The 26004-nt window shown below is 58.3% G+C and overlaps 2 protein-coding genes and 1 non-coding gene across 7 annotated transcripts; 1 reads left to right on the top strand and 2 right to left on the bottom strand.

Moving 5' to 3' along the window:
• Window positions 1–1950: 1950 nt before the first annotated feature.
• Window positions 1951–9289, top strand: PHOSPHO1 (phosphoethanolamine/phosphocholine phosphatase 1). Of its 5 annotated transcripts, XM_036450838.2 has the most exons (4): window positions 1966–2372; window positions 3898–4014; window positions 5978–6074; window positions 7694–9289. In XM_036450838.2, exons 3-4 carry the CDS (start codon window positions 6030–6032, stop codon window positions 8453–8455), a joined length of 807 nt encoding a protein of 268 aa, XP_036306731.1. In that variant the 5' UTR covers window positions 1966–2372; window positions 3898–4014; window positions 5978–6029; the 3' UTR covers window positions 8456–9289. The 5 variants fall into 5 exon arrangements, with proteins under 5 accessions (XP_036306730.1, XP_036306732.1, XP_036306731.1 ...); XM_036450837.2 differs by lacking the exon at window positions 5978–6074 and having other exon boundaries at window positions 1951–2372; window positions 7573–9289; XM_036450839.2 differs by lacking the exon at window positions 5978–6074 and having other exon boundaries at window positions 1963–2372.
• Window positions 9290–9764: 475 nt separating this feature from the next.
• ABI3 (ABI family member 3) lies at window positions 9765–20182 on the bottom strand. The gene is made up of 8 exons (XM_036451318.2): window positions 19770–20182; window positions 14845–15012; window positions 12923–13099; window positions 11517–11602; window positions 11324–11419; window positions 11079–11206; window positions 10474–10623; window positions 9765–10142 (listed from the first exon to the last, which is right to left on the bottom strand). The coding sequence occupies exons 1-8, from the start codon at window positions 19884–19886 to the stop codon at window positions 9979–9981; spliced, it is 1086 nt and encodes a 361-aa protein (XP_036307211.1). The 5' UTR covers window positions 19887–20182; the 3' UTR covers window positions 9765–9978.
• Window positions 20183–25691: 5509 nt separating this feature from the next.
• TRNAQ-UUG lies at window positions 25692–25763 on the bottom strand. Its single transcript has one exon. It is a non-coding gene; the product is annotated as a tRNA-Gln (tRNA).
• Window positions 25764–26004: the final 241 nt, after the last annotated feature.

The raw sequence follows: 26004 nt of genomic DNA, 5'->3' as shown, positions 1-26004 counted from the left end.
TGCCCTCATTTCTCAACAATAAAAGGAGCCATACACTCAGGTCAGAGGATGTGAGGATTACATGCATTGGTACATGGGAAATACATATAGTGCCTACTGTGTGCGCTGGCAGCACACACATGACTACCCTGTTTCCCCCAAAATAAGACAGTGTCTTATATTAATTTTTTTTCTCCCAAAGTTGCGCTAGGTCTTATTTTCAGGGGATGTCTTATCTTTCCATGCGCTAGGTCTTATTTTTTGAGGATGTCTTATTTTCGGGGGAAACAGGGTAGTGCACTAAGGGAGCTGTGGGGTAACCCGGCAAAACATGATGGCGAGGCTGGGCTGCACCGGCCAATGGGACAGGCGCGTTCTGAGGAGGGCGGTCCCCTGGAAAGAGCTGGGTGTATTGGGAGCCAGAGGAAAGGGTGAGGAGTGACGACAGGCTGAGAGGGACCCTGGGAATTACTGCTGAGGGTTTTAAGGACCAGGGTGGCAGCTTTAAAGGACTTGTTTCCCTTTGTGTGTGTGGCAATGAGGCAGCTCAGTAAATCCCATCTTCCCCAAACCGAGGCGATGGCAGAAACCCAATGAGTGCTACTGCCAACCACACCCAAGGACAGACGCCGCTAAGAGAATGCACCCCACGTTAGCACATCAGCACAGAGCAGAGGAACATCCTATAGAGATGCTCCCCAAGACCACCCCTAAACGCCCAGCCTCTAAAACCCCTAAAAAAGGAGGTCTTGCCTCCAGCTCTGCCTTCCAGAAGCAGCCTGCACCTTCCTCTCTCCCTTCTCCTCCCCTCCACCCTCCTCAGGCACACATCCACTAATAGTCCCCAGCAGCCTTGCAGTCAGGGCAGCCATGGGCAGTGGCAGCTCATCCCATGGTAACCCTCCGAACCGGTCCCGAGGCCCCTTTTTTCTTCTCGGTGAGCCAAAGCAGACCAGCCCAGAACCACCTCCCAGTCTTCCTCGTGTCACTGCCCCCAGCTTTAATCACCGTCCTCTAGCCTCCCCCAGACTCACGCTATGGAATGTTCCCCGCACAAAGTCGAGAACTCACACACTGCCGTCTGGCCCTTTGCCCAGGCAGGCCCCGCTCAGGGCCAGGCACCCATTCCAGCAGCAGAAACGCGACACCCATGTGCCTGTTCATGCCAGTCGCCCCAGCCCCAGGCACGGAGGTTAGGGTGACTCCCTGCAGACCCACTGGCTTCCAGGTCACTAGGGGCCTTTAAATCTGCTGGCTGTCTGCAAGGAGTGGGGCAGGGGAGACTGAGGGAGGACTGACGGGAGGACTTGCCTTCTCCCCGCTCACACGGCCCCCATGAGTCAGGTGTGCATGGACTTGAACTGAGTGTTGTGAACGTTCAACCGCGAGCGCAGCGACCAAGTGCAGTGCCCTGTCCGCAGCATGTTCTCCATAAGCGTCACCTTTCCCTTCTTAGAATCTCCACCCTCGCCAGCAGGCTGGGAGGGCGGACGGCGGGCGGGGGAGGTGGCTGGCCACAGACTCTTGCGAAGCAGAGAAGGTGTTTCAGTTACATCAGCACCGGCAAAGGGCAAACCCTCCGGACCCCGGTCCCCCTATCCGTAGCCTGAGGCGGGGGGAGGGTCCCAGGGCGGGAATGGGGCGCCGTAGCTCCACCGGAGGGCAGAGGGCCCCTGGCTACACGCACCTGCGAGAGTAACACGGGAACTGCCTTCCACAAGCTGGGTCCACGCGTGCCCATCCCTGGACTGCGGGGTTGTAGCCCCGTGAGAGCTGGAGGTGGGGTGCATCTCTGCACATCCCGGGGGCCAGAGCCCGGGGCGGCAGCAGCAGCGGCAAGTCCGCAGCCTTGGCACCCGGGGCCTGTGGGCGGGACTCACGCGGGACCCGGCATCCACTCCCACCCACGCCCCTGCCCTGCCCCGCGGCCCCGGGTCCCACCCACGCGGGCGCTCCCGGAGCCTCGGGGCCGCCGGGGGGGCGGGGCCCGCCCCTTTCATGTGCGCCGGCGCCGCGCTGATTGGACGGCCGCTTGTGACGTCGGGGACTGCGGGCCCCGCCGCTGCGGCAGCCGCAGGGCCGGCGCGGCCCCGGCTCCGGCTCGCGGGCACTTAAAGGGGACGCGGCGGCCGGGCGGGGGGGATGGAAGGCAGGTGGAGGGGACGGCCCACACGCACATCCTCCGCGGCCCCTCCGCACCGGAGGCACTCGTGAGCCGGGGCCCCGAGATCCGAGGGCGGGCAAGACACCGCGTCCCGTCCCCCCCCCCCCCCAATTCCCGTAAGCGCACCCCCGGCTGCATCCTGCGCCCCAATAATCTCCGCGAGCCCCCCTCTCCACTCTCCGCGCTCCAAACTCAGCCGGGACAGACTCCTGCCGCCGCCGCTCCGCGCGTGAGTCCGGGGTCGCCCCGGGGGGCTGGGGTCCGGGTGCGGAGTGGGGGGCCGTGGAGAGTTTGAGGGCAGCGCTCCTTCCCGCGGGTGTCGGCGGGGGAGTCCCGGGGACAGAGGAATGCCCCCCCCCCTTTCCCCTGCCCCGGAACGCGCTGCGATGCCCGGGTGGACCCGCCGTCCCCGGCTCGGCCAAAGCGAAAGGGCCGGTGCCCCGCGCTCCCCGCCACCCGCCAGCCCCCTGGGCGCTCCGGGCTGCGCACCCTCCGCCCGCAGTGGAGGGGAGAGCCCGCCAGCTGGGGGGGTGCCAGCGTGCCTGCCTGGCAGCACCTCTAAAAATATCTCTCCCCCCACCGCGTCCCCCCCGGCAGCTGCCGCCTCCCTGCCCAGTGAGGATCCCCTCTCCGCAGGGCAAGCCCAGAGGTGACGCCAGGTCCCCGCGTCCTCCCTGGCACCGGGGCCGGGTCACCGCCTCCCCCTGGACAGGGCAGCAAGCTCAGAGTCCACGGTGGGGGGAGAGGGGGGCTCCGGGGCGATGAGGGAAGCTCTGGCTGCAATTTTAATATATATGGTTCTTATTGACTTTTAGAGAGAGAGGGAGAGGGATAGATAGGAGAGAGAAGCATCACCTATGGCTGCCTCCTGCACGCCCCCTACTGGAGACCCAGAGGACGACCCAGGCAGGTGCCCTGCACAGGAATCTAACCAGTGCCCTTTTGGTTCATGGGTCCGCGCCCAGCCACTGAGCCACACTAGCCCCGCATCCGGCTGCAATGTTGTTGGTAAAAGTCCTCACCCAGGGGTTTTTAGACAGTGGAAGGGAGAGAGAAACTCCGATGTGAAAGAGACACATCGATGGGTGGCCTCCCGCACCAGCAACTCAGGCACCTGCCCTTGACCAGAACCACCTAGTGCTCGAGTCTGAATTCTGGTGATGGATACAAGGAAACCTCGTCTGTTGTTGTTGTTGTTAATCCGAATCTGATTTTTAGTGATTAATACCAGGAGGCCTGACCTTTTTGTTGTTGTTAATCTGATTTCTAGTGATTACTACGTGGAGACCGGATCTTTTTTGTTGTGGTTAATCCTCACCTGAGGACAGGTTTCCTCTGTTTTTTTGTTTGTGTTTTTGTTAATCCCCGCCTGAGGCTAAGTCTCCACTGATTTATAAGGAGAGTGGCAGAGAGAGACAGAGAGAGACTGAGAGAAATCTCAGTGAGAGAGGAACCAGCGGACTGATTGCCTCCTGCACAAGGTGCCAGGGAGGAGCCTACAACCGAGGTATGTATCTTTGGCAGGAATCGAACCGGGGACCCTTAGGTCCTCAGGCCGAAGCTATTTGCTGAGCCAAACCATTGATCGGCTGCCTCCTTGACGGGAATCAAACCTGGGACCCTTCAGTCCAAAGGCTGACGCTCTATCCACTGAGCCAAATCGGCTAGGGCCAGGCCCCGCTTTTAGCTGGGACTAGCTATGGACTGACTCCCTGTCGCCCTGAAGAAGCCTTTCTCTCCTCTCTCTGCTCTAGCCTGCCAGAGGAGCTCAAGCTGCTTTGATTTGAGGAGACCCTGTGCTGCTTTGATTTGAGGAACTCTTCCGGGCGACACAAAATGATTTGATCATCCAGGACAAAGCTGCTCTAGAGGTGAGTAACGTAAACATTGTGGGAGCCAGATTCCAGGGGGGGCCCAGGGCCCCTCTGACTCCTGTGGGGCCGGGCCAGGGCTGGGGAGTCACAGTGTAGCTTTCTCTGTTTCCAGGGGAAGAAACCCAGGATGCCTGGCTTTCTGCTCTGGGGACTAAAAGAAACGAGGGCAAAAATAATAATTTTTTAACGGATTTCCCTAAATACCATTATTTGCGGGGGTCTGATGCAGCGGGGATCTCCCTTTTCCGCATCCGGCATGGAAAGAGAGATGAATGAACTGGTTCTAAGTGGAGGCGGCCAGGAATTGAGAAATTAGAAATAGAGAAGGCACAGAGATTTCAAGCTGGGAGCTGGCTGGGTCGCCATACTGTCTGCTGGAGAGGCAGGAAGATGAGCCAAGCCATTGAGCCAAACCAGCTAGGGCAAGAGTAACTGTCTTTTACTATAAGAAATGAGAAGTGTTGAGGATTGTTAGATCAGTAGAATGCTCCACCAAATTATAAAAAGGTAAAGGCAAAGTGAGGAGACCTTTTCTAGGAGGTAAAAGGATTAGCCGGGATTCTGGAAGCTGGAACTCCCTCCAGATAAGGCCAAGGGAGAACTCCCACCCTCCAAAACCTGTTAATTCCTCCTCCCTGTACCTCCCTCCCATCACCTCTGCCTTGTCTCCTCCCACTCCCTCCTTCTTTTGCCCACTGCCCATTTAGCTTTGACCACTGCTCCCAGTTCCTAGATTAAAAGTTCCTAGAGAAAGGGGTTTCGTGCATGTGTGGTACCCTCCCTCCGACCGGAGTCCTGCTCCTGGGGTGTCCCAGTCTCTGTCTTGGGGGGGGAAATAGCTTCTCCCTGCACCCTGGGATGGTCGGGGAGAGTGTCACCTTGACAGGCAGAGGTGTTTCCAGTGTCACACCCATTGTCACCACCAGAGGGCAGCAGCCAGCCAGCTCTCTGCTCCTCATCTAGTCTTCCTGGCTCTGTCTCTTTCCAGATCTGTCCCAGATGCCTCTGGCCTCTTATTCAACCCCAGGGTGGATGGGACCAGGGGTAGAGAAGGGCGCTGGGAGCCGCAGGTGGTATCCTTTATAGCCACGTCAGTAAAGGCCTGTCCCCAAAGCTACATGGCAAAGTCCAGCGGAAATGTCAATCTGACTCTCCAGGCCCAGATCACCTGCCCGCTGGCTGTGGTGCAGGAGGCCCGATCACCTTCCCCTTCCCTTGGGAGGACAGAGGGCAGGCAAGGCTGTGGCCAGGTGCTCCTGATCCAGGCTCTGCCCCTGGGACCAGCATGGCCCTGGGCAGGGTATCTAACCTCTGTGAGCCTTTCCCATTTGCTGAGTTCATGGCACTGATGAGCAGTGAGACAATCTGAGTGAAGGTGGTCTGTGAACTATGCTGTACCGTACTCAGAGGGACAGGATTATATAGAGAAAAAAAGCACGGGTCTCAGTCAGATCTGTTTTCGATGCTGTTGATAATCAGTAAATTTTTCCCATTGATTTTTTTTTTTTTTTTTTTTTTAGAGTGTGGGAAGGAGGGAGGGAGAGAGAGACATAAACCGTTGCCTCCCAACCTCGCTCTGACCAGGGCCGGGGAAGAAACCTGCAACCCAGGAACATGCCCTTGACCGGGAATCAAATCCTCCACCCTCTGGTGTGGGTGCTGATGCTCTAACCACAGAGCCACACCAGCCAGGGCTTGGGCCTGGTTTTGAATCGGTCGGCCGTTTACAGTGGTGGCCTTTGAGCAAGCCAGTTCCCCTCTCTGGGTCTCCAACTCTATCAACCATAGCCTCTCCTGCATCCTAGCGGTTTGCTGAGAGGACGCCCATCTCTGTAAGCACGCTGCCCAGCTGAGGGGTTCTCTCAGCTCCTGGGGCCCCGCCACGGGGATAAGGCTGGTGGTAGTAGTGGGGGAACAAAGCCAGCCGCAGGGCCTCACACGGACCCTGTGTGGTTGGCAGGAGCTCTGGACAACGCCTAGAGCCCAGCAGTGCCTGCGGGGGTGCACCAACAATGAGCGGGTGTTTTCCAGCGGCGGGCCTGCGGTGCCTGTCTAGGGTAAGTGGGTCCCCCTAGAGGCCTCTTAGGGGAAGGCCTCAGCGGCCACGTTTCAATCAGGGGGTGGCCCCCTTTAGGCTTGCCCTCGCCTCTACTGGGCCTCTGATCCCTAGAAGCTTCCATCCCAGTCCAGGGCTCCTGATGCTTTACATCCTCAACTGCAAAGACCCTGGACCACTGAGACTCCCGGGTGGATGTTGCCAAGACCCGCGGGTGGCCCCAGGATGAGGTCTAAAGGACAGCTACATTAGGGAGCCGGGTTCGGATCCCAGCTCTGACATGAGGAGCCTGGCCTTCTGTGTCACAGGGTGTCCCAGGCCATGAGCATCCCAGAAATCTTCGGGCGTTAGGAAGACACCAGAAAGAGGGGAGGTTCCATCTGGACTGATGGTGGAGGCTGGAAGGAGGCGGGGACTGGCTGCCAGGGCTTCTGCCTCCCTGTGTCTGCCTTTCCCTGTGCCCTCGCACTGGCCCTGCTGTCTCCATCCTCTCCCATGTCCTCTGTCAACACGGCGGACCCAGGGTCTCCACTTCCTAGAGCTCCTCACCCCCACCCGCACTCTGTCTTCCTGTCCAGTCTGTCTCCACGCTCCCCCATCATCACTTCCTCCTCGTCCCCTTTCCCCCGCCGCTGCCTCCTACCCCGGTGTCCGCACTCCCTTCCTCACCTCTTCAGCCGCTGCTGCTCTCTCCCCCCCTTACCTGCCTCAGGTGTGCCGTGGCCTGGCGCGGGCCTCCACCTCCCCAAGCCCCATTGCTTCTGCCGCTCGCTTGCTCCGGACTCTGGCACGAACCCCACCCGCTGACACCGTCCTTCCGGGGAACTGGCAAGTGACTAGTGACGAGCTGTCAGCACAGGCCCCTAACACTCCCTGGACCCCGGCCCAGAGCCATCTGGCTGGAAGCCGCTCCCAGAGAGCCTGCCTGATCCTCGGCCTCGCGGGTTGTTCTGAGCTGAATCCCTGCTCCCCGGCCGGTGCCGAGGCCCGGCGCCTGCTCCCCAGGCCCGAGGTCTGGCACACGCCATCCCGTGCTCTGCATGGTGTCAGCGAGTCTTCCCCAGAGACCAGCTCCTTCTTGCCCACCACAGTCCACGGCCATCGGCCCAGAGGCCGTTGTAGGGGCTGTTCCCTCTGAGTGAGCGGACGGTTTCCCGGACACTTTGTTAGGGAAGAAAGGCGTGGGGTCCCCTCTGCCCTCCCTGTATCCACACCAACAAACGTGGGCTCAGAAGTTTCTAGAAAGTCTAGTCCAGAAGCCCCAGAGGGTGTCTGTCCCCTTTTCCAAACTGAAGTCCCAACGCCCCCCGGATGAGAGGAGCAGACACAGGTGCCAAAGAAGCCCTCCTGGGCTCCAGAGGAGGCTGGTCCTCTGAGGCTAAACCCCAGTTAGCTTAGTTGCCAGGCGCGGGTGGGTAGGGAGCCGGGGTGGAGGGTGGAGCTGGGGGCCGCGGCGTGGGGCGCTCCTCCCGCTTAACCAGCCTTGGGTCCTCCTTCAGGTCTTGGATGTGCCCGCGCCTCTGGCCGAGGCCCGCTAACCAGCCTGTCCCGGGCCGGCGCCCGCTCTCGCTTGCCCCCTCCTCCTCCTCCTGCTGCTCTTCCCCCTCCTGCTCCCAGGGCGGCGGCGGGATGGCCGCGCAGGGCGCGCCGCGCTTCCTCCTGACCTTCGACTTCGACGAGACGATCGTGGACGAGAACAGCGACGACTGGATCGAGCGCGCGGCGCCGGGCCAGCGGCTGCCGGAGGGGCTGCGCGCCACCTACCGCGAGGGCTTCTACAACGAGTTCATGCAGCGCGTGTTCCAGTACCTGGGCGAGCAGGGCGTGCGGCCGCGGGACCTGCGCGCCGTCTACGAGGCCATCCCGCTGTCGCCGGGCATGGGCGACCTGCTGCAGTTCGTGGCCAGGCAGGGCGCCTGCTTCGAGGTCATCCTCATCTCGGACGCCAACACGTTCGGCGTGGAGAGCTCGCTGCGCGCCGCCGGCCACCTGGGCCTCTTCCGCCGCATCTTCAGCAACCCGGCCGCGCCCGACGCGCGCGGGCTGCTGGCGCTGCGGCCCTTCCACGCCCAGCACGGCTGCGCGCGCTGCCCCAGCAACATGTGCAAACACAAGGTGCTCGGCGACTACCTGCGCGAGCGCGCGCGCGACGGCGTGCACTTCGAGCGCCTCTTCTACGTGGGCGACGGCAGCAACGACTTCTGCCCCGCGGGGCTGCTGGCCAGCGGCGACGTGGCCTTCCCGCGCCGCGGCTACCCCATGCACCGCCTCATCCAGGAGGCGCAGAAGGCCGAGCCCGGCTCCTTCCGCGCCACCGTGGTGCCCTGGGAGACCGCGCACGACATCCGCCAGCACCTGCAGCAGGTGCTCAAGGCCAGCTGAGGCGGCCGCCAGCAGGGGGCGCCGCGGCGAGGCGTGGGGAAGGGAGAACTATCGGGAAAGACAAATCTATAGTTTTGTAACTTCCTTGCCCTTTCGCTTTGGTATGCCCACCCCCCCCACACACACACACACACCCTGGGAATTTTTAGAAATTGTAGGCCCGTGCATTCGGGGGGTGAAGGAGGGAGTGCAGAGCATCCCAACTATCCATGCAGTTCAGCTCTGGAGGGCAGCCCCAACCCGGGGGATGCGCGTTCCTGAGAAGGTGGCGGCGTTTCCTAAAAGCTCATCCGTCCTCTGGCCTGGGAGGAAGAGGCTTCCTTGCAGGCGAGAGAACGTTAAGCTGCCGCCGGGCCCGTAACCGCCCCACTCCCATCCTTAGGTCAAGAAAGCTTCCCGCATTGGACTCCCCGCGGAAAAAGGGGAAGCTTTCCGCCCGCAGCCCCAGGCCTAGGTCTCGCTTTGCCTTCCGCGATCCCACACTACATACACCCCTTTTCTTGCCTCCCTTCCTCGCCCATCCGGCCAGTGACCCCAAAGGAAGAAAAGCCAGATGGAACAGTCGCCTCCTGGTGGTGGAACGAGGTAGCACACTGTCCGGCTCGGGTTGGAGCAACCGGGAACCTCGCAGCGGTGCCTGCCTCGGTGTCTTCGCACCCCAGCCTCGTCTACGCAACAAGATCAGGGACAACCAAGGCCACCCCCGTGGGCTGGGCCCTCCGCGGCCCCCTCCTCTCCTATGGAACAGAAAGCCATGATGTTTTAAAGCAGAGCCAGCGAACCCCGAGCCCTCCTCTTTGGTGTGTTAGAGCTATTAAAGCAGGTGAAGGAGGAGTCACTGAGATCTCTGGCGCTGCAATCGGAGGGGGGAGGGTGAGAGAAAGAGGGAGGGGAAGGCGGTCTCTGCTCTTAGGGAGCCCCACTTATGTGAGGGGTTGGTCCCACCTTTTTAAAAATTTTTATTGACTAGAGAGCAAAGGAGAAGGAGAGAAAGATGCATGATGAGCGAGAATCATGGATCAGCTTCCTCCTGCATGCCTCACACTGCGGATAGAGCCCTTGACCGGAATTTAACTCGGAACCCTTCAGCTGCAGGCCGACTCTATCCACTGAGCCACACCAGCTAGGGCTGGACCCCAGCTTGAGGAATCCAGGCTGAATGCACAGCAGGCAAAGAACGGGGTGCGGTCCCTCTGCAGGGGGCATCAGGGGGTCCAGTATAGAGGGGGGGTGCAGGGGACTCTATAATTAGGAGCCTTAGAACTGAAATGCTCCCCCATTCCGCCCCCAGCCCTCCAGGGCAGTCATCAGGAGTTCATCAGTTTTATTCAAAGTTGCCACTTGCAGCTGGAGACCCCCCTCCATGGGATAGGGTCCGTGTGGACGGGGTCACCAAACGCCTTGGCTTCCGGTTCTCTCCTGCCGGCAGCAGGCCTCCGGGCACCCCTCAGTCCAGCCCGGCTTGGCCTCGGAGCTGGCTTCTGCCCGGGCTCGGAGTTCCCGCGGAAGGAGCCGGCCGTCTGTCAGCAGCTGGGCGCCACGTAGTTGCCCGGGAAGAAGCCGGCGCCCTCCGCGGTGACGCCCTCGCACCAGCCGTCGGAGTAGCGGCGGGTGATGCAGATGACCGTGCCCTCCGGGAAGGAGAGCTCGTTGTCCTTCTGGCCGGCGTACGGGTACAGCGTGACCACTGCGGGGGGAGAGGGCGCCCTGAGAGCCGCCTCCTGCCAGCCGCGGCGACAGGGAGGGGCCTGCGTGGTTCTGGGTGCGAGCGGTGGGGCCAGAGGTGCCTTCTCCCAAGCCCTGAGGACCGGACCCTTCCCTGGCCCAGTGCACAGTGCAGGCCAGCTGCTGCCTTCCCAGCTTGGTTCTGAACGCTGGGTAAACATTTGCTCTGTTCACCAGGAAATTGGGGCGGGGGCAGGCTGGGGGGGTTGACAGGAGGCCCAGAATGCGTCTGGGGTAGAAGGGGAGCCCTGGTGGTGGGACCTGGTGTCCTCCAGGCCCAGAAAGAGACCTACCTTTCTCCAAGTACGAAGCAGGAGCCCAGCTGGGCTCCTCGGGCCCAAAGCCTGGTGGAGGCGGGGGCGGCAGTTCCAGTTCGGCCACGTCCAGGACTGGCGGAGGGGGCAGGTCCAGGGGCGGGGGCAGGTCCAGGGGCGGGGGCAGCTCTGGGGCTGGGAGGGAAAAGGTCTGTGGTGTGGCACCGGGAACCCCCTCTCCTCCACTCACCCCAGGAAACTGCTGCCCACGAGGCGGGCACCGGGGTCTGCCCAGCTTATGAACCCTTCCTCCAGCCCTGCCCATCCTGGTCCTCCCACGACCCCTCCAGCGCAGAGGAGGTCTCAGTAAACGCGAACCTTCGCCCCATGTGGGGCAGTCAGACTGCCGCTTACTGGGCTGGTAACCGTTGGGCAACTCCCCTAACCTTTCACCCTCAGCGCCGCCTGTTAGACGGGTGTGACATCCTCTCAGGGTCAGAGTTAAGTGAGAAAATGGGTGAGAAGCTTCCCTGGTCCAGAGCGGGCCCTAAACTGGTTCGCCTCCGCCTCCTCCCTCCTCTCACCGGGGTGGGCCGGGTCGGTCCGGGAGGGGTGGGGAGGGTGCTGGGCGGTGAGTCCCTTACCCGGAGGGGGCGGCAGGCCGCTGTCGGAGGCCGGCGGAGGGGGTGGGGCGGTGCAGCTGGGGAGCGGAGGGGGCGGGGGTGCTGCCTGCCCCTTGGGCGTGGAGGCCCCTCCGGCGCCGTCAGCGCTGCTGGAGGTCAGAGAAAGCGGGGTCCTTCAGTTTGGGGGACCCCTTCCCCAGCTGGCCCCGCCCTGTGACCCCAGTAGTCTTGGTGACAGCTGGCAGGAGGCCCGTTGGGGGACTCACCCAGCAGAGGCCAGGGAGGAGGCGGAGGAGGCGGCGGAGAGTCTGCCGTCAGGCACCACCGGGAGCTGCACGGGCTCCGGGATCCGGGGTGCGCGCCTGGGGGGGAGGGGAGGGTGTGGTCAGTGCGGGGAGGAGGGGGCATGGAGGGGAAGGGCGATCATGTGAGACCCTGTTGGGTCCGGGGAGGCCTCACCCCAGAGCCGCAGAGGTGGGTGTGGCAGGCGCCTTGATGCTCTTTCGAGACAGGGTCCCGGTCCTCGACAGCTGGGTGCTCAGATCCTGCGGGGAAACGGGGCTGGGCTGACACAGTCTCCCGCCACCACCTACCCCCACTTCCAGCTTCCTCAGCCCCCGGGGAGAGGGGAGAGGGGAGAGGGGAGAGGGGGACGGGAGAAGAGAGAGGGGCGGGCAAGGACTGGGAGGAAGAGCGAGGCCCTGCAAGTTCCCACTTCCACTTCCCAGCCCACCCCACCCCCTCTCACCCCACCCCGCCCCACCCCCTCTCACCCCTCCCCACCGGCTCGCTCACGGCCCGTCGCCCAGTCTGCCGCAGCCCCACGGAAACCTCAGCACAGTCTGCAGGCCACTTCCTCTGCGCGGCCTCCGCAGCCCAGGGGCCCATCACCCCCTCCCACAGCGCCCCAGCGCCGGCCTGGTGGCTCCCAGCTCAGAGACCCCAGCCTGGGCGTGGGGCTGAGGGAGGCGGGAAAGCGGACCCGGACGGAGGAGCAGACCGTGCAGAGCGGGGTGTCCCCATGATGAGGTGCAAGCCCACGCAGGGGAGCCCCTCTATTGGGTTAGGGTTTCCCCGGGAGAGGGTACAGGGAGCGCCATCCGCTTCTCCACCTCACCGGGGTCAGGGCACAGGGACGTGGGCCAAATCCTAAAGCATTTAGGTTGGGCAGCAGGTGTGGGGGGGTGGGAGGGGGCTGGCACCTGCAGGAGAGACTTCGCTCCCCCTTTCTGAGGGCAAGGGTGTTCAGGATATGGGAGGAGGAGGAGGAGAAGGAGCCATTTAGGTACAGAGGGGCTTTCATCTAACCTGGGGTGCTGGGGTGTGGAGCCAGGGATTGGTCCAATGGGGTAGGGGGGTGTCCTCTCCCCCCTCCCCTCCCCAGTAGATGGGCCGAGAAGAAAATGCCAGAGTCCCGCTCCCCTGTCTTCTCCATGCCCGCCCCCCACCCCCTTAAGCGGCTGCATCCCCGCCCCTTCTCGCCCAACAGTGGCTGTGGGGCGACTTCTCGGTGCCGTGACCTCAAACCTCCAGACAGAGGAAGTCACTGTTCTCATGTGGTGGGGGAGCCATTCTCATGCACACCCGACACCCGCCCTTCCTCCTCTCGCCCTTCACACACACACACACACACACACACACACACACACACACACACACGCCGGCACCACGGCTCAAATGTCAGTCTCAGCAGATCCGAGTGCGGGGTGAAGGCCGGTCACGGAGGGCTGTGCAGGAGCGGGCTGGCTTCAGGAAGCAGGGACGGGAACATGGATGTAGAGGAGAAGTGGGGGCTGGAGCGAAGGGAGCCGTGAGGCAGAAGGGGGGGGCAGGTGGTGGAGAAAGAGGAGGGGCCCTGTCTCTACCTTGATCCCATGGCCAATGTCATCCAGGCAGCCGAAGTTGAGGGGCTTCCGGAAGTAGGGCGTCAGGGGAGGGAGGCTCTCGGGGGCGATGATTTTCTGGCTGGGGTGCAGCCGCTGGACCGTGGCCAAGGTGCCGATCTCCCTCCGGGCCACCTTCTCCATGTGCATGTTCACCATCTGTGCGACGGGGTTCGAGGTGACTGAGGGCAGGGGCAGGCTCCACAGCACCCCTTCCCCCTAAGGGAGGGAGAGGCTAGAGACTCCAGGGTGGGGGCAGGGACGTGGGGAGGTCCAGGGAGAGAGCGAGCTTTGTCCCCGAGGCCACACGGCTTTTGGGAAGAGTGGCCCTGGGAGGATGGAGCCACTTTGGTGCAGCTTCCTGGTGGGAGAGAACGGGGGTTATTATTAGCCGAGCAGGAGCCAGAGGAGCCGAGAAGACGGCAGCCCTGGAGGTGTCGGGGGACTGGGCCGGCTGGGGAGCAGAGAGGGAGAACGGGGAGGCGGCTGGGAGCTGTGGCAGGGTCAGTGCTCCCTTCTGAGGGACACCTAAGTGAATGAATCTCTCTTGGGATGTTTTGTGGAGAAACCTACAGCACGGGGAGGGTAGGATGAGAGGAAGATTACCCCACCCCCACCCCCACGGAACACGGGTCTGCTGCACAGGCCAGGCTGATGTGTGATTGAATCTGTGCCTGTGGTTTATGGGGCAATTAACTCCTCAGCCAAGGATCCAGGAAGGAAGGGGGGGGGGGGGGGTGCTTCCAGAGCTGAAGATGACCTTGCCAAGCAAGCACTCTGGGTCTAGGACATTTATTAAGTTACTAGAGCCGACACCAGTTTGGCTCAGTGGATAGACGCAGGCGTCTTCAAACTTTTTAAAGTGGGGGCCAGATCACGGTCCCTCAGAGAGCTGGAGGGCTGGACTATATGAACTACTAATTCCTACTGTAACACCTCGGCTGCGCTCACTGCCCAAAAAACCTGGCGGGCCGGATCAGACTCCTCTGCGGGCCGCATGTGGCCCGCGGGCCGTAGTTTGAAGACACCTGGTAGAGCATCGGCCTCTGGACTGAAGGGTCCCAGGTTTGATTCTGGTCAAGGGCATGTACCTTGGCGGTGGGCGCATCCCTGGTGGGTGGTGTGCAGGAGGCAGCTGGTCAATGTTTCTCTCTCATTGATGTTTTAGCTCTATCCCTCTCCCTTCCTCTCGTAAAAAAATAACATATATATATTTAAAAAATTACTAGAGGCTCAGTGTACAAAATTCGTGCATGTAGGGGGTGGTCCCTCAGCCCAGCCTGCACCCTCTCACAGTCTGGGACCCCTCAGTCCTTACTGCCTGCCCGCTCTCTGCTCCCTACTCCTCGGCTCACTGCTCCTTAGCGCTGCCTCGGAGGTGGGAGAGGCTCCTGCCACCGCTGCTGTGCTGGCCAGCCATGGGCCCAGCTTCTGGCTGAGCAGCACTCCCCCTTTGGGAGCACACTGGCCACCAGGGGGAGCTCCTGTGCCGAGCATCTGCCCCCTGGTGGTCAGTGTGCATCATAGCGTCCAGTAGCTCTGGTCGATAGCTTAGGCTTTTATTATATAGATTGCCCATGTTTAGATGGAAACAGGGTCCATTTTGCCTCCTTCCTGGACTATGCAGCCACCGTGATTGGTGAACCTGCTTCCTACCACACAGGATAGGAGTCAGAGAAGGAAAGAGCTTTGCCTTCAGGGAGGTCCTGTCTGGTGGGGCAGCAAGGCCCAGCACGGATACTGGCACAAAGATAGGAGGTTCCAATCGCTTGGGCATTGCCAAGCTTCTGTGGCAAAGTCCGACATTTGGATGTGGGAAAAGGCAGCAAGGAAATATCACTGGGGAAAGTGCCCTCGTGGGGCTGGAGACCAGGCGGGGATGCAGGGAGCCTCCCGCTCCTCACCTGGCCCAGCGTGCTCACACGGGCTTCCACCTGCCGCAGAGCGGCCGCCTGCAGGTCCAGCATGCGCACCGTGTTCCCGGCCAGGTTGCCCACCTGGTAGGCCACGCTGGCTAGCGCCTGGGTGGTAAAGGCCATGGTCTCCTCCAGCGCCTTCCGCTTGTCCGTGGCCTGAAATACACACAGTCCTGGTCGGAGGCCAGCCCCTTCCACCGATTCTTTGCTGGAGGGGAGAGGGTACAGGGAAGGTGGGGCTTGGGTTGGGAAAAGCAGCAGCCCTTAGGTGTTTTCCAGAAGAATGATGTTACAGTAGGTGGACTCAGGGGACATCAGAAAAGCAAGTCTGTAGCCCCAGGGAATGGAGGCAAGGGAAGAGAAAGATACCTCTTCTCAAATAGCCAACCTGAGGATTAAGCCTACCACCTTTTTGAGGACCCTTTGGGGGTGGAGGAGTAAAAGGTAAATAGTAAAGAGAGGGAAAGGCAATACTGATTGGAGGAGATCTCAAACTTAAAACCCACCTGACCTTCTGGGAAGGTCAGGCCCTCATCCCAGACCTTCTAACGGGGATCCTGTGGGAGTGGGGCTGGTGAGGCTGTGCCTTTAAAAGCTCCCCAGGGGACTCCTGTGCTCTTCTGCAGGTGGGTATTTGGGGGACACTGATTTGGTCCATTTTATAGATAAGGAAATTGAGGCCCAAAGATAGTTACCTCATTCCTTCCTTCCTTCCAATAGTTTCCGTACACGGAGGATATTAGTAAACTAACTAACCATGGCCCATATAGGACCACCACAGGCTGGATCCTGATTTCTCTTCGCCCTCATTTCCCACCACTCCCTCTCTCACTCGCTCCCCGCCCCTAGCCACAGAGGCCGTGGGTTTCTGTTCCTGATCAAGCTAAGACTGTTCCTACCTCAGGGTCTTTGACTTGTGCTTATTTCCAGAAACCTTCTTACTGTTAAACCTCAGCTCCTCAGAGACACCTTCCCTCACCACCCGATGATTTTCCCCAGCTTACTTCTGTTTCAACAAACATATTTACCCTGTTCTCTTCTCTTCAAAGCACTTAGTGCTATCAGCAATTGTTTATCTATTTACTTTATATCTACTACACAGATGCGCGCACACACACACACACACACACACACAGTGAGGGCAAGGAGCATTTCTGTTTTATTCTCTATCCCGTCTTGGAATAGTGTCCCCTACACAGATGATAAAACATATGCATTTCTGAATTAATTAATGGAGCTCATGTAAACCCAAATGCTTGCTGGGCATCTTCCCACGGTATTCCAGGCACTGTGCCAGGGGCTGAGCAGGGTCACACTGCCGGGCAGCGGTGAAAGGGGTGGGCAGGGAGTGGCTTGAGACAGAAGAGGGACTTTTTGTTTTTTTCAGTTCCAGATCCCACTGTGGTGGTTGGAACAAAACTTCTCGGGTCATTTGGTTCCCCAGTCAGCTTCCTCATCGCTGAGGGTCGTGGAGTGGCTGCATTCTGGCCTGTACCTTTGTGGGGATGGGAAGGAAAGTCCAGGGCAGACAAGGCTGCCCCGGGGCGTCTCAGCACCCAGGTGCCCTCAAGGCCAGTCAGTGAGAACCTATCAGAGCTGGGTGCTCAGGAGACCTGGGTGCCTCCAATGTAGCTTGAGTTAGAATCTTCTGAATGGCCCCTCCTGTGTTACTCCTCTCAGGAGTCCCGCCTGCCTTTCTGTCCCAACACCAGTTAGGGGATGCTCATTTGCAAGTAATTTACATCTCATTAGCATATACAACCAAAAACAATCAAGTATTTTTTAAATCCTTAACCGAAAATAAGTTTGGAGAGAAAGAAAGGAGAGAGAGAGAGAGAGAGAGAGAGAGAGAGAGAGAGAGAGAGAGAGAGAGAGAGAGAGATCTGCAACCAGGCATGTTCCTGACCGAGATCAAACCTGCTACCTTTTGGTATATAGGACACTGGCCAGGCAAACCCAGGATGTTAAAACCAGAAAGAGTAACAGGTCTTGTTCTAGTTCAACGCCTCCCTTTAATAGGCCCAGAGGGATCAGGAACCACTCATTTGGTCTGCACCCAAATTTGTTGGCTCAACTCTCCTGTTCTGTTCCCTCCCGGGACTGGCATGTGGAAGGTGTCACTGGATTTTTTCTGTCATCCCAAACAGGGAAAACGTCTGCTCGGTCCCAGCTCCTGCAGGCTAGAGCCTGGATGGCCGCTAACCCCTGGGTCTTGGACCAAAGTCAGGTCTGGAGGTCAAGGGTTTGGGACCTATCTTCATGACTGACTGCTTATTTCTTAAGCAAATTACCCTGACTGTAAGCTCCCTGGACCCTGACAGAGCTCTGCAGCTGACCCCACTCCCCAAGGGTTTCCTGTCACCTGCTTGTGGTACAGGGTGCGGGCTGGGGGAGGACTGAGGGCCTGGGAACCAGGCCTTGTTAAAAAGCAGTTTTAAGCCAAAACCGGTTTGGCTCAGTGGATAGAGCGTCGGTCTGTGGACGGAAAGGTCCTGGGTTCGATTCCGGTCAAGGGTTGCGGGCACATCCCCCCGTGGGGGGGTGCAGGAGGCAGCTGGCCAATGTTTCTCTCTAATCGATGTTTCTAGCTCTCTATCCCTCTCCCTTCCTCTCTGTGAAAAATCAATAAAATATATTAAAAGAAAAGAAGCAGTTCTAAGAAGTCATCCAGATCCTTCTCGGCATTGGCTCTTCAGATAAAAATCCTCCGAGAGGCCAGAAAAGGGACTTGGTTCTGTGGGCCCACGGTTAGAGTTCTGCCTGGGGGAGGCAGGAGTCCAGGAATGCCCACCTGGGTCAGAACTCCTGTCCCCGGAGTTTCGCAAGGGCTGCTCCACCCCACTGCACCTGACTGTTGTTATCTACGTGTGTCTGTCATCCTTCTGATGAATAAGATGATGGTGGTGATAATAATAGTAACAGCTGCCATGTATCCTGGCCTGTTTTGTTTTTATTTTTTTAATATATTTTATTGATTTTTTTTTACAGAGAGGAAGAGAGAGGGATAGAGAGTTAGAAACATCAATGAGAGAACCATCAATCAGCTGCCTCTTGCGCGTGCTCGCGCGCACACACACACACACACACTGGGGATATATCGCAACCAAGGTACATGCCCTTGACCGGAATTGAACCTGGGACCCTTCAGTCTGCAGGCCAACGCTCTATCCACTGAGCCAAAGCGGTTTCGGCCATCCTGGCCTGTTTAAGGGGCAGGCCCTGGACTGAGGGGAGAGTGCTTTGCGATGTGTGGAGCTGATGGAAGGAACGAGATGGAACACTTCCCTCCTGGTCACCAGGAGGAGCGCGCCTGCGGAGCTGGGGGAACGCGGTGCTGGGGACACGGAGCTGGTTCACAGGCCAGCCCACACCGACGCAGTCAGAAATGGCGCCTGGGTCTGAATCCGGTTCGGCCCCTAGCTCGAACACCTTGGGAAAGTGAGTTCACCTTCCTGGACTTCAGCCTCCGGTTGTGAAGTGGGAGTGTCCTCCCCTCACAGGACTGGGGCGAGGACTAAAGGAAGCAACCCACGTGCTCAAAGTAAGGGGGCCGAGGGTTTTAACTATTATCATCATTGACTCTCTTTTTAAAAATATGCCTTATTGGTTTTTAGAAAGAGGAAGGGGAAGGGATAGGGAGATAGAAACACTGATGAGAAACACCATCAGTCGGCTGCTTCTTACACATCCATCCCTCACGGGGGAAATTATAGATAATTTCCTTTTCTATAAAATGGACCAAATCAATGCCCTGACCAGAAATCCAACCAGTGACCTCTTGGCTTATGGGCTGATGCTCAACCACTTAGCCACACTGGCCAGGCTCATCGACCCTCTCTTTCCCATAAACACTTGCTCCTTTTATTATTTATTTATTTATTTATTTATTTATTATTATTATTATATGCTCTTATTCATCTGGGAGTCCCTGGGCCTCCTCTCAGTTTGATCAGAACAGGTTGGAAGAATGAAAATGAAGGTTTGCTGAAGGGATTAGAGGCTTAGTCTGTAGCCCTGCAGGGGGCAGAGGAAACCGAGGACAGAGAGTGCAGATAAACCGTCTTAAAGCCATACAGCAGGTCAGACAGGCGGGAAGGTGGGGAGGCGGCTTCAGAGTCAGAAGACCTGGGCTCTGCTGTTTCCAAGCGGTGTGACCTGGGTCCCCCCGCCTCCCTGCACTGCTGCCTCACAGGGGTCACCTGGACTCGTGAAATGACACAGGTGCTCCGTCATTAAGTCTTTCTCCTTCCTCCTCCCTTGACCCCGGAGTCCACAGGCTCAGGCCACCTGCTTTCTCCTGGGACCACCACCCAGTTTAGGAAACTGCTCGGATATATATATCCTATATCCTCTTCGGCTGGTGGGCTGCTCTCTACAGTCACGTGTTCATCCCCTGGCCTGTGTCAGACTGACCCCTCTCCTGAACACGACCTCCTCTCTCTGCTCTCCCACGCTCCCTGTCCATCTCAAGCCCACTACGATGCTTGGGAAGCCCTGCGGAAGTCTCCCCTACAGCCAGCCCGCCAAGGACAGACGGCGCCAACGTGTGTGTGTGTGTGTGTATGTGTGTGTGTGTGTGTGTGTGTGTGTGTGTGTGGACGAGCCTCTGGGCCTGAGGGTGTGAGGGAGAGGCTGGGAGGGAGATGGACCGGCTGAGGCTGAGAAGGATGGGGTAGGGCGCCCGCACATGGGAGTCTTTGGGAGAGAAGAGGGCACCGAGGGGGCTTGGGTAGCACAGGATCACGGTTAAAGCCTGGGGGACTGGGTGGAAGCTGAGGCCTGGAGCGGGAGGATCTCTCAGCCAAAGCCCCGGACAAGCACCTGTCAGGACGGTGCCCATGGCCTTGCCCGGGGGATGGCCTTGCCTGGGGCCCCTCTAGGGATGGGGTGCCTGGCCGGCCCTCGCGGCCTACCTGTGCGTAGTTGTCCTCGCAGTAATCGGCCACGCGCAGCAGGGCGCTGTGGTTGCCCAGCAGGGCCTCCCGGCCGGTGGGGATCTCCAGCTCCTGCAGCTGCTGCAGCTCTGCCATGGCCCCGCTCTGCCTGCGCCCCAGGGCGCCCGGTTTTGTGCCTCGCCCGGCCCCCGATTGGCCGCGCGGCCTCCCCTCCCTCTCACCGCGCTCGGTTTCCTCTTCGTGAGAGACCGAAACCTGCTCGCGAAGGGCAGGCGTGCTCGCTCCGGGACAAGAGGAAGTCGGGGCCCGGGCCCGGCCCGCGCCTGGCTGTCCCCTGCCCAGAGGAAGGGGACAGCGATGGTCCCGTCGGGGCCCAGCCTCCCAGCCTCTCCCAGCAGAGGAAGTCAAGGTCGGGGCGTCTGTGATTGCTCCTGGGCCTGGAGAGGAAGCTGTGCTGGGGGAGGGAGGAGGGGTGGGTGGGAGGAAGGGGGTGGCCTGCTGGGGGGGGGGGGGGGGCGTGGAGACACATTTTCCACTCAGGGATGGGAGGAAAGGGCAGAGGGCGGGGGCTTCCTTGGGAAGCCCAGGGATGAGTCACGAGGGACAGCAGAGAGGAGGGTGGAGAGGATATGGAGACCAGTCGTGGGGGGGGCAGGGAGGGGGGGAGGGTGGTGGAGCAGCAACAATGGAAGACGGACAATGCAGCAGGAGGAAGGACCAGACAGGCAGAGTCCCCGCGGAGTGCTGTCCAGCCTCTGCGGCTCCGCGGTGCACACGCTCCGTGCTCGATGGAGGATGGAGGCGGGAGGAGGTGCAGGGGACACGTGTGGTGTGCGGGACTCGGTTAGACCACAGGAAGGACTCGGCTTTGAGAAGCACCAGGGTCACGTTCCCGATGAGCTGCTTGGGCTTCGGGAGCGGCGGGGGCTAGCGCTGCGCAGGCTCTGCTCCCCGCGTTAACGGGGAGCTGGCGAGATGGCCTCGGGGTCCTGTCCTGCTCTCACGTTCTTAGAAATCCCGAGCCTCCGCCAAAACCGATTTGGCTCAGTGATAGGGGTGTCGAACTCAATCAGAGAAGGGGCCAAAATCTAAAATCCAGCCTAAATCGCGGGCCGAATGGTTTACTGAACAGTCATAAACTGTCATTGTGATGGAAACGCAGCGGAGTGCAGTGATGACAGCGCGGTGTGGGCCACATTGCAAGACCTGGCGGGACGGATTTGGCCCGAGGGCCTTGTGTTTGACACATGTGGAGAGCATCGGCCTGAGGACTGAAGGGTCCCAGGTTCGATTTTGATCAAGGGCCTGTACCTTGGTTGCGGGCACATCCCCAGTAGGGGGCGTGCTAGAGGCAGCTGATGGATGACTCTCATCGATGTTTCTGACTCTCCCTTCCTCTCTGTAAAAAATAAAAAATATATATTAAAAAAAGAAAGAAAAAAAATAAGGAAAGAAAGAAATCCCGAGCCTCCTCCCAGCCCCTCTGAGCACCCAGCCTGTCACCCTAGGGCAGGAGGAAAAGAAGATCGCTCACTGACCATGTTGTCTTTTATACTATATATATTATTGATTTTTTACAAAGAGGAAGAGAGAGAGGGATAAAGAGTTAGAAACATCGACAGTAGAGAATCATCGACCAGCTGCCTCCTGCACATCCCTCACTGGGGATGTGCCCACAACCAAGGCACATGCCCTTGACCGGAATCAAACCGGGACCCTTCAGTCCGCAGGCCGACGACGCTCTATCCACTGAGCCAAACCGGCTTCAGCGACCATGTTGTCTTCCAACATCTGCTCCTCCGGAGGGTCCTTCGTCATTGGACAGGAGCTCAGTGTCTGTCACCTTGGGTGGTCCTGGGAGGAGACCAAGAGAAAGATCAGGGCACATGCCCTGTGCCCTCTCCCTCTGCCCTGCGCTGAGGGGACCCACACCCAGGCTCAGGGAGGCATGGAGGCAGAGGCCTGGCAGTGGGTGTTCGAGGTGGCCATGGCCCCTAGCGCTGGTGGACACGGCATCCTGTGAGAACACGTTATTGAACGAGTGGATGGTGAGTGAGCTGGGAGAAGCTTATAAAGCGAAACTGTGGGGAAGCAGGCTGTCAGCCAGGGGGACCCTAAGGGGCGGGGCTTATGCAGGGGCAGGGAGTCTGGCCGGGGGGCTCTGAGCTTGGCGGGCGTGGAACCGTGAGCCTATGATCAGCTTAGACATCAGAGACTCGGGCTTCCAGACCACCTGCTTTATCCACAGACTTCCGCTGATGAGGCGGCGGCTCAGACACCATCTGACTGGGCTGGGCACAGTGATTGGAGTGCACGCTCTCGGCAGGTGAGAGGGCCTGAGGCTGCAGCGGGCTGGGATCTGGTCTTAGAATCGCTGAAGCGAGGCACCTGGCAGGCCTTTCTGATAACTGTGTAACGATGATGTCAACGGTGGTGATAACGGTAATAAATGTGTTCGGTATGTGCCAGGCAATGTATTAATATTTTAAATGCATTATTTTTTTTTAGTACTCACAATACTCGTGTAAGGTAGGTACCATTATTATACCCATTTTGCAGATGGGGAAACTAAGGCTCAGGAAGGCTGAGTGACTTGCCTACGGCCTCGCTGCTTGGAAGCAGCAGAGCTGGGATCAGAGCTGGAGTCTCACAGGCTCCACGCCCTTCTCCTAACCACTGGGGTTCCCTCTCCCCTGACGGCACCTGGAGTTTCCTTAAAACTTCTACCTGTGGAGTACGTGCAGCCATACTTTGCTTCCCCAGTCTTGCTCACAGAAAGAGACTCTTTTTAAAAAAAATTTTAGTTGATTTCAGAGTTCTCCTCTGCCTCTGTGGCAACCCTCCAAGTGTGTGTTCTTCCCCACGTAAACGTGTTCTTTTCTCCAGACTCTGAGCTTCCTCAGCCTCCTCTGTTTTGATGTCTTTCTAGCAGTTTCCAATACTGAGCCGACTGTGGCTCGGACACAGAGAAAAGGACTTTGCAATGACTATTTTACTGATCCTCGCAACACTGCTCTTCAAAAGGCGCCATAACTGTCCTTTTCCAGATAAGGCTCAGAATATTTATTTTTAATTGCCTCAGGCCTTATTGACATAGAATGGACAGATGGCTGTATAAATGATAATGGGAAAATGTTGCAACTTCTGAACATTTAACTTTCGTGCCCAACCGTCCCCGGAAGCCAGTGGCAGGATGAAATGTGTCGGTGTCTCTGAGTGAGGCCTGGAATGGAGCCTGATCCCCCAAGTGCACCAGGCTGGCTCAGGGCAAACGATCTTTATCCCGGGTCCCTCTCTGTGGCTTACCTTTTTTTTTTTTTTTTTTAACCCATTATAAAAAAAATTTTATTTAGTTAGTTAATCCTCACCAGAGGATTGGTTTTTTAGAGAGAGTGGAAGGGAGGAGGAGACAGAAACATTGATGTGGGAGAAACACATGGATTGGTTGCCTCCTGTACTTGCCCTGACCAGGGCTTGGGATTGAGCCTGCAACCTAGGTACGTGCCCTTGAACGAAATCGAACCCAAATCGGCTATGGGCTGTGGCTTACCTTTTCACTTTCTTTCTTTTCTTTTTTTTAAATATATTTTATTGATTTTTTACAGAGAGGAAGAGAGATGGATAGAGTTAGAAACATCAATGAGAATCATCAATCAGCTGCCTCTTGCACACCCTCTATTGGGGATGTGCCCGCAACCAAGGTACATGCCCTTGACCGGAATCGAACCTGGGACCTTTCAGTCTGCAGGCCGATGCTCTATCTACTGAGCTAAACTGGTTAGGGCTACCTTTTCACTTTCTTATTGGGGTCTTTGATAAGAACATATAATATTATATTACTAGAGGCCTGGTGCATGAATTTGTGCATGAGTGTGGTCCTTCGGGCTGGCCTGCAATTGGAGCCATCGGGCCATCGGGCCTGGCCTGGGAGAGGGGCTGAGCTGTGGGAGCGCACTGACCCCCTCACTCCTGCATTGAGTGTCTGCCCCCTGGTGGCCAGTAATGGTTGCTTAGGCTTTATATATATAGATGATGACATATATCAAAATTTTAGAATCTACTGTCTTAAGATTTTCCCTACTCTGATGTCATGAACATATTCTCCAATGTTGTTTTCCAAAAGCTTTATTGCTTTTCCTTTCAAAGGTCTGCAGTTCCCATGGAAGGTATTGCCCTGCTTAGTGTAAGTTGGGAGGAATTTGATTTCATATTTTTCCATATGACACGCATGGTCCCAGAATAATGTATTGAACAGTCGGCCCTTTTCCCCACTTCCCTATTGTGCTACCTTTGTCATATATCACTTGTCCAAGAATGTTCGGGGCTGCATCTGAGCTCTCTCTTCTGTTCCACTGGTATGTCTGCACCAGTAAGTAACCTTGCACCAGTTTCACACTGTCTCAATCCCTATAGTTTATAGTTGATGATAAGCTTTAATATCTGACAGAGCAAGTTCTCCCACCTTATGTCTATGTACCTTTGAGGCTGAGATGGCTCGTACACACAAATCCATGGGTATCTTTAAGGAGTGAGTGGGAGGGGGTGGGGTGCAGAGGAGGCTCATGGGAGAGATTCAGAGCAGCGCCAGGATCCTCTCTGTAACCATGGCATGTTCCCACGGGGCGGGAATGAATAACCACAGTGCCAATCACCCTGCAGGGAGATCACAGATGCGTCATCGGGCCCTCGTCCCTTATCCCAGAGGGACAGACAGCTCTCAGAACCCAGATGCCAATCCAAAGAAAACAACACCACATGCCCATCTTTCCCCTGCCGTCCCAGAATGCGCCCTTTCCTGCAAATCACCTGGGCCCGGGAGGCACCAAAAACCTGGGTCCAGCACAGACTCATCAATAGAGAGATTTTGCTCAATCCTGTTGGTAAACCCTGTAAACATCCCTCCTCCTCCCCTCAGGAGAAATCGTGCATGGATAAAGTGAGAAACAGACAGCAGACATGTTCTGAGCCGCCGAGACAGACTGAAGAATGGGTATGCTTAATGAAGGAGGTTTGGTTTGGTTTTGTTTTTTTGGTTGTGTGTGTGTGTGTGTGTGTGTGTGTGTGTGTGTGGTTTCCTGATTGAAGGACACAGAGTGAATGGTGTAGGAAATATAGTCAACAATATTGTAATAACTGCAACCAGTGCCAGTTGGGAACTAGAAATATCAGGAGAAAGGGACCCTTATAACATAGATGATTGACTAAACACTATGTCTACACCTGAAACTAATACAAAATAAAATAGAATGCAAACTGTAAATGAAAAAAATATATATATATATTTATTATTATTATTATTATTATAAGAATCTAAAGGAAAACGACAGAAAACCTCACTGCCCACTGCCTGAATAACGGACAACCAAAACACATACACACATACACACACACAACACACACACACACACACACACACTCCAATACCAAACGGATCCACAGCCGGACTGACCGCCGGACCCTCCCTCCTCCCCGGCCCCGCATTCCTTCCCGCGCCCGCGGCTCCGCGGGGCCGGTGCGCCCGGCGGGACCCCGCGGCCCCGGTTTGCACAACAGAAATGCATCGCACTCTGCACACGGGCCGATAGGAGGAAGGCTTCCCGGCAGCTTTGGGGGGACGGAGGGGGGCCTCCCAGTCCCCAAACGGCCGCTGCAGGCCCCCCGCAGCAGGACCCGGGCCGGTCGGGCCCCCCGGCGGCCCCTCCCGGGTAACGTAACCGTGCGTCCCGCTCCCGAAACCGGCGCCGGCTTTTCCGCCCCGACTCTCACGCATGCGCACTGGGACCCCGAGGCGCGCTCAGGAAAAGAAAACGTCTTGAGAGAAGGGGAGGGACCCTAACCCGAGGCCGGGCAGGTCGCCGGGAGCACGGCGCAGCCCGAGGCGGCCGGGCCGCCAGCAGCTCCCCCCAAAAAACAGGGGCTGGAGAACCAAAAGGCTCTCAGAGGTCCCACCGAGATTTGAACTCGGATCGCTGGATTCAAAGTCCAGAGTGCTAACCATTACACCATGGGACCCGCTGGCTGCTCTAGGCGGCCATGAGTCTTCTCAAACCATACAGCCGGGCCCGAACCGCCCTCCCAAAACAAGCGATTCGTGTCGGGCTCGCCTGGCGCGGGCGCCGGGCCCGAGGTCGCCGGGGCGAGCGGGAACGAAGCGGCGGGGGCTTCGGAGTCCCCGCCGTTCCCGGGCCCGGGGTGTCCTTCCAGCCGCCACTCGTCCTGCGGTCCGCGGGGCGCGGGGCGCGGGCCGGGTCCG

This window comes from Pipistrellus kuhlii, unplaced genomic scaffold (genome assembly GCF_014108245.1).
Source record: "Pipistrellus kuhlii isolate mPipKuh1 unplaced genomic scaffold, mPipKuh1.p scaffold_m20_p_22, whole genome shotgun sequence".
NCBI classification, from domain to species: domain Eukaryota; kingdom Metazoa; phylum Chordata; class Mammalia; order Chiroptera; family Vespertilionidae; genus Pipistrellus; species Pipistrellus kuhlii.
This window is presented reverse-complemented; position numbering and strand designations above follow the sequence as displayed.

Coding starts and splice junctions, on each gene's coding strand:
- PHOSPHO1 (XM_036450837.2), top strand. CDS start 7,580: ATGTGCCCGCGCCTCTGGCCGAGGCCCGCTAACCAGCCTGTCCCGGGC.
- ABI3 (XM_036451318.2), bottom strand. CDS start 19,886: ATGGCAGAGCTGCAGCAGCTGCAGGAGCTGGAGATCCCCACCGGCCGG. Junction 11,420..11,516: donor CCCACCTCTGCGGCTCTGGG/GTGAGGCCTCCC, acceptor CCTCCCCCCCAG/GCGCGCACCCCGGATCCCGG. Junction 11,207..11,323: donor TCCTCCCTGGCCTCTGCTGG/GTGAGTCCCCCA, acceptor TCTGACCTCCAG/CAGCGCTGACGGCGCCGGAG.